Genomic DNA, 10,532 nt, shown 5'->3' on the forward strand with positions numbered 1-10,532 from the left:
GGAGGTCAGCGGGAGGCATTATCCTCCCCTACTCAGCATCTCTACATGCTGTGTCCAGTTTTGGGCCCCCCCAGTACAGGAGGAACATCAAAAACCAGGAGTGAGTTCAGCGAAGGGCTTGAAACTTTGATATCTTTTGTGAAAGCAAAAAAAAAAACGCAGAGAATACTTGCATACATTTTATGGCCAGGTTGAATGAGTCTGCAAAAAACAGATGAACTAGGTCTAGGCTCCAGTTTTTGTGTTACTCTCTGTCTCTTTAGAACAGATACATTTATGGTTTCTAGTTCGCATGAGAACTGTAAAGTAACGTAATAAATTAATTGAAGGGAAGTAAACTGATTGTAAGCATCAAAAAGCCATCCATTTGGACAACTGGACATCTTTCGCTTTCATGTTAGGTCTAAGGGTTGTCTTAGCAGTCTAAACAACCAGTGTTTTCAGTTGCTGGTTTTTTGAGGGTTTTTTTTTAGTCATTCTTCTAATTTGTTTTATTTGTAGCCATACTTATTCAGGTAATGTGTTGTACATAACTGGAAGATGTTTTAGATTGAAGTATAAAACAGTCACTTTCGTAAGATAGAAACTTCAGGTACTGTGGCAGAATTTTAGTTTGTAGGAAGGATCAGTCACACGAATGAGATCAGAAAATGGTGTCCTTTGTACCTGAGGAATATGATTATAAGCTATTCTAATTTGTTCCTTTGGAGTTTGGATTCTTCTAGTGTCTACTTCAAACACCTAAGGGACAGGGGGGAGGTTTTCCCAGAAATAGAGGTCATTTCTAAATAAAAATATTTTATAAAGCCACTAAGAAATAATCTGTTTTGAGGTCCTGGCTTTAATCCATTCATCTTGTAATAGGAATACAGTGTCTGGTTAGCACAGCTTCTGGCTGCAGAAAGATACCAGAAATGTAAATTGAGATGTGAAAACGTGGATGTTGTACCAAATAATAATGTTGTACTCCTAGTCTTGTCTTGATTTCTAAGTCTTTGGCCTATTTGTACAGCTATATGGTGATTTTTTTTCCCACAAGAAAGTCTGAGGGGGGGAAATGCTTACAGGAAAAATCAATGCATTAAGGACTACACTCTTGGCACTGATTTTTCTTTTCCATTGACCTTTAAGAGCACAGGGCAGTCCTTTTAATGACTGGAATTAGCTGGTACAGCTTTTCAGGCCCCATTAGCTGATATAGGCAGGATCCACAGGGGCAGAAGCAGATGACAAATATAGCTGTTTGTCATGCTGAGGTGTTTGGAGAAGTAGAGTCCATCCCCTGAAACTTCCTGATAAGTCCTCACCTGGCTAGAGGAGGTCAAGGGCAGTGCAGCATCTCAGTAGGGCTGCACGTACCCAGAGGCTGCTTCAGGCTGGGGTGACTGGTTCCAGGGTAGAACTGACTTCTGTGCTTCAGCGCTGTTCAGCAGTGTTGGAGAAAATGAGGTTTTGTAGCAAGTGGAAGTTCTGTGGAGGAGTGCTGCCTCTTTGCTTGGGTTTCGGAGGAGGCAAGCTGTAAGTTGTACTGTGGCTGCGAGGGAGGTGAACTGTGGGTTGGCCATGGGGCTATTCCTGGGGATGGTGCAGAAGGCTGTACAACAGTACCTGAGTTTCCAATTTTTAAGAAATACTTTGCCTCCTTTTAGTGCTGCTCTCCTGAAAGTCATGGCTGGTGTAGAATTGAAGTCGCCTTGTATTTGGGTTATCGTGGCAAGTCCTGTAAGTCTGCATCTAATTGTGAATTAGCATTTTCTCTGTAGTCTGGGTTTCTTCCAGTGCACAGCAGTGTGTATAAGAAATAGGTGCAATTAGTAATTCAAAGGTACAATTTCATGGTGAAAGGAAAACTGCAATAATATTTTAAGCATCTCAATGATGTCTGTAAGAATTTGTATGTGGGCATGAAGAGCATATGAGGGTATATGGATGATACTTTTGTCTTTCTTAGAACTCCTCTTATAAACATGTAAAATAACACTTGGATTATGGAAATCATAATTCTGAATAGCTGTGTGAAAGAAACAACACACCCATTTTCCTGTTGTTTCAGGTTTGACCGTTAGCTTCATCTAGCCACCCTTAGCTTTTCTGACAACAAACAGAAACCCCACATGTAGCAGTTTGGTTTTGCTTAACCAAGCAACTTTCATCATACCTGGCAGAGTGTGAAATCATGCAGCAAGATTCTTGATGTTCACTTGCTGTAACTGACTTTGGAGACAAGCCTAAGACATCTTTTCAACTAGAGTATTTTGAGTTTCTTTAGAATATGTCAGCACAGCAGGCAGCTGCTACCATTTAGCTTTGGCCAGTGACAATTTCAATAGTTAACAGGACATTTTACACAAAATGAAAAAAAACAGAGGGTTCAACAGCAAGAAAAAAAGTTGTATCAGTCTAATGTGTCATTTGGACACTGTCTCCGTTTTGAGGTTAAAAATATCCTGAAGTACCAATACAGAGCGCAAAACTGTCAGAATATATTACAAGAAAGGCAGGAAATTTCTGTTGTCAGTGAGAACCGCTGGCTTTTACTATTGCAACTGAATAGCATTTCTGCATCATACACAGTGTTGTTAATAATTGCTCATCATTCAGGACTGTAGTAAAGGATTTGCTCCAAGGAACATAGAGTCATTGTACACCTCTGTGTAATTGATAATGAAGATGTGTTGACTTAAAGGAAAATGCTTTCCTTTTGATATGCTAATGTTTTACTTCTGAAATCTGCTTTAAGAAAAAATATTGCAGCTTATTTACTGATGTTTTAATGGATATTTGGTGTGTCAGTCCAGTTTTATGGCTCCTTTTGGCAACCATCACGCTCAGTTGCTTCTGTATATGATCTGTGACCTTGATGCAGGCAACAGAGTGAATTACTGCTCTCTGATGTTTTTGCCTGGTTTAATAAAACATGTTCTGCATTTGGACAATAATCTCCATAACGGTAAATGCTTTTAATGAATTACCTTACTGTGAAATATCGTTAACATAACATTTTCCCGGAGGACTGACATGATGCTTGTCCTAGAAAACCTTACGTTCTTTCAGCATTTATCTGTACAGATGCCGTATTGTAGCAGTGTCTGTCTGGCGAGTGAAAGCTTGGACATTTTCTACCCGGCAGTATTTGTTGGAGCTTCCCCTAATGTGTAGAGCAGCCCCGACCAGCAGCTCTTCTCGCCGTCCCCGTCCTTTCCATCAGCAGCTCAGCTAGCAAATTCTTTCTTTTATTGTAAGCAGAGAGCTCATGAGACTGGTTTAGAAAAATGAACCAAGCACTCTGAGAAGAAAGGTTTCAGTTTATATATTCCTCCTAAAAAGCATTTTTTTTCTAAAGCATATTCTAATAGCGGTCTGTCTGGCTAGAGTTAGTACTTCAATAGCTATCACATCTTTTTATTCCAGAAGGCAATCTTCTTCACTAACCAGCATGATTCTTTTCTTTGTACATCCACTGGCCAGTCAGTGACTCCTCTAGAGTAAAGGAGGGAAGGAGTTCTTCTAATGCTGCTCAGTTGAGTACTACTTGCACTGTAGGAGGAAAGAGGAACTGCTAGAGACCCAGCATAGATACGTATAAGCAAATTCAGTTGTCACTGTGTGTCTGTTCAAGCTATACAAGCTGGCCCTTTCTGCTTGGTGTCATATTAGTAATTCATGGCAGTTGGCTCTGCTTTTTTGGTGTCAGTATGATCGTCTTCTGGCACATTCTTTGCTGCTGTATACAGAGAAGACCCTATTTATTGACATTAATGACTGTGTGGTGGTGTCATTGAAAACAATACTGTTTAGCTACCTCCTGTTGACTCCCACTGCCTTCACAGCTTCTGTGGATACGTACCTGCACTACGGGTAGGATATTCTTCAGAGGACTTTTCCAGTCTCTCTGAAGGCTGACAAAACCAGAGTCTCACACGCATGTGCACACACACACATATGTATCTATGTGTATTTATATGCATGTATATATAGGCATACGTACATACATATCTTTCCACTTGTATTGTGGTGGAAATGTCCTGCAACGTTGAAATTAAAAGTGTTACTTTTGTGTGTATTAGGTACACGTGATAACAGAAGCATCATTACCTGATAGCTGCTTTTGGCAGAATTCTGAAATCCCAGTTATTGATCGACAGTGCTTTCAGTTGTTGCTGTTTATACAGTTCAAGATATCTGCATCTTGCCTCAAGATAAATAGTTATGAAATCTCTTTAATGTGAAGGTTATGCTGCCTAATATAGTATTCTTATCCTGTCAGTTTTAAAATACAGTTGCAAAGCGTAGAAGCCTTCTTTTATAATAGCCTGTGTTAACAGTCTATAGTAACAGTCTGTTAGTATTGAACTGGTTCAGTAGCTTTTAAATTCTGAGGGTCAGGGGGATATACAAGCAATATTTCATTTGTGTGTTTTACGCTCAGCTGAGCTAGATGCCGAACATGCACAGAAGGTTTTGGATATGGAGCACACCCAGCAGATGAAGCTAAAGGAACGCCAGAAGTTCTTTGAAGAAGCCTTCCAGCAGGACATGGAGCAATACCTTTCTACAGGATACTTGCAGATAGCAGAGAGGCGAGGCAAGTTTTAAAATACCTTCCATGTAATGCACAAACTCACAACTTGGAGAACATTGTTGAGGGGTCAGAGTCAGCAGCGGTTTTAATGCTTACAGATGAAATGTTGCAGTAGCTAAACTCTTCCTCAGTGGAATTGAATCTTTAGATAAGCTCTTTAAACAACCTTTGGGCTCCAGGGGAACTAGACACCTTAGCAAATCAGTCAGACTCTCTGCTCATTTGTGTGAGGAAATGCAAAGCACTGAAGTACATCTGGAACGGCACTTTTCTCTGCAGCTGAAGAGTGCATCCATATCCATAAAGATATGGATGGAGGTGGCCGCTTCTGTCCACTGGAGTTTCAAAGCCTGGGGTTGTCACCTGGCAGGAGGTACCTCCAGAAAAATTTTAAAAGTGCAGAGGAAAGCTCACTGTTGTATTTCAAAACAGTTCCCCGGGGGTAGCTATTTCCATTGCCTATGTACCATACAGAGTATGTGATTAGGACATGAGAGATCAGATTAAGCTCTCTGCTTATTATGAGATGACTCAAGTCTGGCATCTCCTGACTGGTTAAAGCACAAGAATGCCATAGACTACAGACACTTCTGTGTGGGAGGTATCCATCTGTTGGGCCAAAATGCAGGGATTGTAGGATCTGAAAGAAAGCAAGCGGGAGATTACGTCACTCGTGTGGCAGGAAAAGATGTAGAGTTTCTGTCCCTGCTCCAAGACCAATTCTGCTATCATTTGTAATGTCGGAGCAGGGAATGCAATCCAAGATTTCCATTTCTCTGCATGAGTGCTATAAACGCTCATCTGCAAGATGCCCTAGATTGGTTGCTAGGACAGTCTTCTTAGACGTGGGATATGTAAGTCTAAATTCCTTTGGTCTAGGAAGGGATTGAATTTGGGTCTGCTTCTTTCTCTATATATATAGTCTACTTAGACTAAAAGTGGGCATTGTCACTGGCTAGACACATGGCTTTGTTAGAGGGTTAGGGTACCTAATTTACTGAACTTCAGCTTTGCAGTATAATGCAGAACCCACGTATATCAAAGAAACTGTTTTAATGAAAGATTTTATCCTGCAGTACATGTAAAACTACACAGCTATAGTATATTTGGGGGGGGAAAAAAAATCAAATTATAGGGTTTTGTCTCAGTTCACATATGAAGGCTTTTAATAGTGTAATTGTTATATTTAGATAAACCGTTAAACTGTTCATTGTAATATTTGATGTTATACATCCAGCAACTGGACTTAAATCTGAGTACCCCTGAACTCACTTGTTCTGTGTTTGCATGTTTTATTGTTCAAGGAAGAAGATGCTCATCCAAGCATTCATCCAAGTATTCAATTCCCTTGCGAATTGTCAGTATTATATTGACAATAATAAGTAATTTGCTTGAGTAATTAATAATGTGAAATCCCCATGCTGAGAGAAGGTATTGGGCATCAGCCTAGGTTTTACATACTACCGTCATTTATTAGACTAACTGAATGAGGAAGAAGAGTGGCTGCTCTCTAACATTTACCCTTATTTCTGAATTTCCATGTCCCTTGTATATTGACATTCAGTGATTGTGTGCTTAAACGTGTGTGTTTTTCTCTAAAAAGACTTTTAGTTGAGAGGATTGGAAAGGAGTATTGCAAAATGGAAAGTTTCAATCTTTGTCCCTGAGCCCCATCCTAGCATATTTCTGACAATGCTATTGCTATAAATATTGTTGCTAAAAATGTTTTGTTTTACAAAAACAGTAATGGACATTAGTTTCACAACAAAGATTGCACAGAGTACTCTTGGATCTGGGCTGAGATAGCTGCTGAGCAGCTCCTGTGGGTGTGCTCCTTCCCTATCTAGTTTAATTATTACTAATGCATACAATTATAGCAGCTATTGAAGCCTTAATAGGTAATAACATCATGTAGCTGACTGTCAGTTTGCTCATTGCACTGTTTTTACTACAGAACCGATTGGAAGTATGTCTTCCATGGAGGTGAATGTGGACATGCTGGAACAGATGGACCTAATGGACATGTCTGACCAAGAAGCACTTGACGTCTTTTTAAACTCAGGAGGCGAAGACAATAATATGCTTTCTCCCATGCTGGGTATGATACTAGTAATGACAGTGTACTTAGAGACAAAGTGATAAATCACCAGAATTCCTCTAATTGGTAATGGATGATGTTATCTCATAGAATATTACACTTTATGTAGGCTGAATATTTATTATTAGTGGTTTTCAAAACGTTAACACCTAATTGCAGTACAAGAGAACTTGCTGCAAAACTACTTGATGTTTCTGGACTGTCTTTTTTCATCTTGTTTCTACAGCTTCATTTTGTGTTTGTCACAGTATGGATAGGTGATGTGTTACATGCTGCTTTTAAGGTGCATTTTTCTCAATAGAAAGTTAATAGAGGACATTTTAACAAACATCACCAGAAAGTTTGCGGTAATTAGGTTTTTATTTTTATAACCGCTTTCTTAGAATTTATCCAGAATTTTGGTATTTTGAAGTAAATTTGGACCAGTTGCATAGTATAAGATCTTCAGTGAGAGAAATTGAGAGCCATGGTTCAACCCAGCAGTTCATATATATAAAACATGACAAGGTTCTGGAAGCTTCCGAGAAGTGATTCTGATACTGCAGCTCTTTTGTGTAACCTTCTTAGTGCTAGTAATGTTAGTTAAATTGGATTAAAATAATCTTAATCCAAAATTTTGTTGATGTATTCTGATGAGCAAAATCAGATCTTACGTTTTGGCAAGTCGCAGCATGATGAGGGATCTTCTTAAGCAGGGAATTAGTAATACCAGATACTTCATCCACCAGGGAAGTATATTTTCTTAATTAAGAACTTTAGTACTAAAATGCCTTTTCCCAAAAGAGCCAAAATGAGTTTCTTGGGGGAGATGGTTAAGCTCCTTTAAATGTACTTTTGATTTCTTTTGAAAATGCGAGTTGAAATATTTTTTAAAAAGTACTGAAGTAGAATTTAAAGTATGCTGTTTCTTTTTTTATCCCACATTTTGGGATATGTAAAGAAAGTTGTTAATAATATCCTGGGGTAATTTGCTTCCTCTCTCCGTAAAGGTGATTATTACCTGCTGTGAACATGAAAAGCTCATGGTAAGTAGTCAAGGCAAACTTGACTACTAACGTTTTTGCGTTTTATTGCAAAAACTAAATTCAGATGGCTGGTTTTGGATTAGGCATCCAATTCGTGCATTATTAAAGTTGATCATGTTTGAGCATGCAAGTAATTACAGAATCTAGGACTGTTTTCCCCTTGCTGGGTCTCTGGCAGATGTTGGACCAAGAAGCTTTGTGTTTTAGCAACAACCAGCATAACTGGAGTATCTAAGGAAGTGTAGAAACTACTAAGTGTGGTCATTTTTTCCTAAATAGACGTAAAACTTTCTAGCCTTTGAAAAAACTGTATCATTTATTTTGTGCTGCAATGTAAGTATTACAGTGTGTATGTATAGATGGTTTGTATATATCTATTTATTGTAAATACGCACATACACTGTGCTATAATGTACCAGTGCTGTCATTAGACTAACCTTAGTGCAGAGGTTGGATAGGCTTGCAGCAAGACTGACTCCTCTGCAGTTACTACCGACTGCAGTGTATCAGTCTCGTGAACCTTACTGTTGTGGTTCCAGGGGATTCATTTCCCTCTGAATTAGAAGGGACTTTTGCACTTGCTTTAAAGACCTTGCACCCTAGTATCAAGCCAAATATACAATAGTCTTCATTCTCAGAAAAATGAGATGGCTTAAAGCTAACTCTTCGTTTTGTTGTCAGCGGAGAGCGGGGTTGGTCAGGGCAAGATTTGTTTCGCAATTTTACTAAACACCACAGAATGCAGGTAAGTCATTTTAGTAACTGCTAGAAATGAAAATCGGCTCAAGACACTAAAAAGTTTTCGAATTTGTCTTGCTATAAACGTTGCCAGCTTATGAGCAATGGTTTTGCAACATTTAATGATAGTTTATCAGTTGAACCGAAAAGTTTACTCACCTCTGCCACTCCTGAATGAGATGCTTCCCTATTTTCCTTCTTATTTACTGCCAGGAGGTGTCCAGAGAAGAGGATCTAAGGTAATTTTGAAATCTGAACTGCCAAACTGCAAGCAAACACTGAACTTGTTTAGAAGAAGCCTTTTTAAGTAGGATGTGGAGGAAGTATAGTCTTAAAATCTCATTCCTGTGCACTTGAGCTATGATAGTTTCATTAGAGGAATTATTTCATGCTGTGGGCAAGAATTTGTTTTGCTTCTGCATCTTGCTTTTTAGTCAAAACTGGAGATTACTATTATTGCCTGTCTTGCAAGTTGGGTTTGTTTAACTTCACCCAGGTTTCTTTGTGTCATTCTGTTGGACAGGGTTTGTCTGGAGGATTTTCCTGTTGGTGACGTTTCTCAGCACATGCTGAAGTCTGATGGACTTTATGATAAAGTCAGGGTTAGGAGAATTAGGGGGGCTTGGCTAACAGGCAAACTGGACGTCAGCTATCTCTGTTAACAGAATCAGGACTTAGTGCTCCTGCGATCTTACCTTACTTGATGTCAAGCGTTACCAATACTAGAAGGAGCAAGAGACGTATGCACCATCAGAAAGAGATTTAAACCTGCCTGTGGCTTGTATTTGAGATCAACTTCAGGGAAGCCAAAAGGCAGCTTTGTGTTTTGAGAGAGTTTTTTGATGAACTCATTAACTGACGTTGAGCTCAGTTAATGTACTGACTTCTCAATTCACTTGCTGAGCCACGGCTTGATTGTTGTTGTTGTTCTTTTTCCAACTATAAGGGCCGGACTCCAGCACCTGCGTGAATGAGATAAGCCTTCAGGTTCCGAGCCAGTCTGAATTACGACAGAAACTGTCTTCGCTGTCATCAACCTGCACTGATTCTGCCAGCCAAGACGCAAGTGAAGGAGAGTCTCCAGTTATTCAGTCCGATGAAGAGGAAGTTCAAGTGGACACTGCTCTTGCTGCTGTAACTGAAAGGAAGGGTGCTTCAGATGTTAGCGATGAAAGTGACTCTCAAACTATTTGAATCTTAAAACCATATCCTTTAAGAATGACTTCTGAATGAATGAACCAGTGAATGAAGAGCTTGCCTGTGTAACAATTTGCTAACCAAGCCTAACAGCCAGATCTTTTTACTTAGTAATACCGCCTTTTTACAAAATTGCCAGTCGTGTGGAGGTTCGTTTTTAAAAAAAAAAAAGAAAAAAATGCCTAAAGCACACACACTTTAACAGTAGTCTTGGGGCTCAGGAGAGCAGTAAAACTTGTATATACTATGTATAAGAGAATTAAAGGGGAAAGATACAACTTACTTTGACCACTAACCTTTAAATGGCTGATCGGAAATAGTCTAGACTTGATGTGTAATTCTGAACCCAAATTGTTCCTTGCATGTTTTCAGCTGCTGCAACTGAAGATTTAGGATCCAAACCAAATTGAAAAGTTATTTTCTACTCTTTACTACCTACTGTCTGCCTACTGCCTTTGTCTACTAACGCAGCAGTGTCTTTTCTCTCACACTTCTTATTCAGGACCAACTTAGTTATCATAGGTGTTAAGGAAAAAAAAAAAAGAGAAACTGAAAAAGGAGGAGATGCATATTGAAATGTTACGCTCCTCATGGAGCGGGTATCGTAGCATTGTAAAACTTACTCCTCTTTCGAGATAAAATAAAGTATTTCTATCCCAACCCTGTCTTTTACTTGATTACCCAAATATTTTATCCATGACAGTGAACATAGGAGACTAATTCAGAAAAAAAGAAAAATTATTTATAAGGAGCACCAGTGTAATTTACTTTTCCACGGTAACATGTTTGACTACACTGAGGCAAGCCAGCAATTTCAGGGAAATAAAACCTGAGTGAATTCTAAATTCAGTGTGTACATTTTATCAACCTTAGGACCTGTAGTCGTCATCAT

The 10,532-nt window shown here is 39.1% G+C and overlaps 1 protein-coding gene across 3 annotated transcripts in view; it reads left to right on the forward strand.

The window, feature by feature from the left end:
* DTNBP1 (dystrobrevin binding protein 1) overlaps positions 1-10,302 on the forward strand; it is a 68,721-nt gene extending 58,419 nt beyond the window's left edge. For all 3 annotated transcript variants that reach the window (XM_010284975.1, XM_010284976.1, XM_010284977.1), the window contains 3 exons: positions 4,430-4,585; positions 6,537-6,680; positions 9,390-10,302. In XM_010284975.1, coding sequence (XP_010283277.1) covers positions 4,430-4,585; positions 6,537-6,680; positions 9,390-9,637 — 548 coding nt within the window. In that variant the 3' untranslated portion in view covers positions 9,638-10,302. The remainder of the gene's footprint in view (positions 1-4,429; positions 4,586-6,536; positions 6,681-9,389) is intronic.
* Positions 10,303-10,532: the final 230 nt, after the last annotated feature.

The sequence above is a fragment of the Phaethon lepturus genome, unplaced genomic scaffold (genome assembly GCF_000687285.1).
Source record: "Phaethon lepturus isolate BGI_N335 unplaced genomic scaffold, ASM68728v1 scaffold17664, whole genome shotgun sequence".
Taxonomy (NCBI): Eukaryota; Metazoa; Chordata; class Aves; order Phaethontiformes; family Phaethontidae; genus Phaethon; species Phaethon lepturus.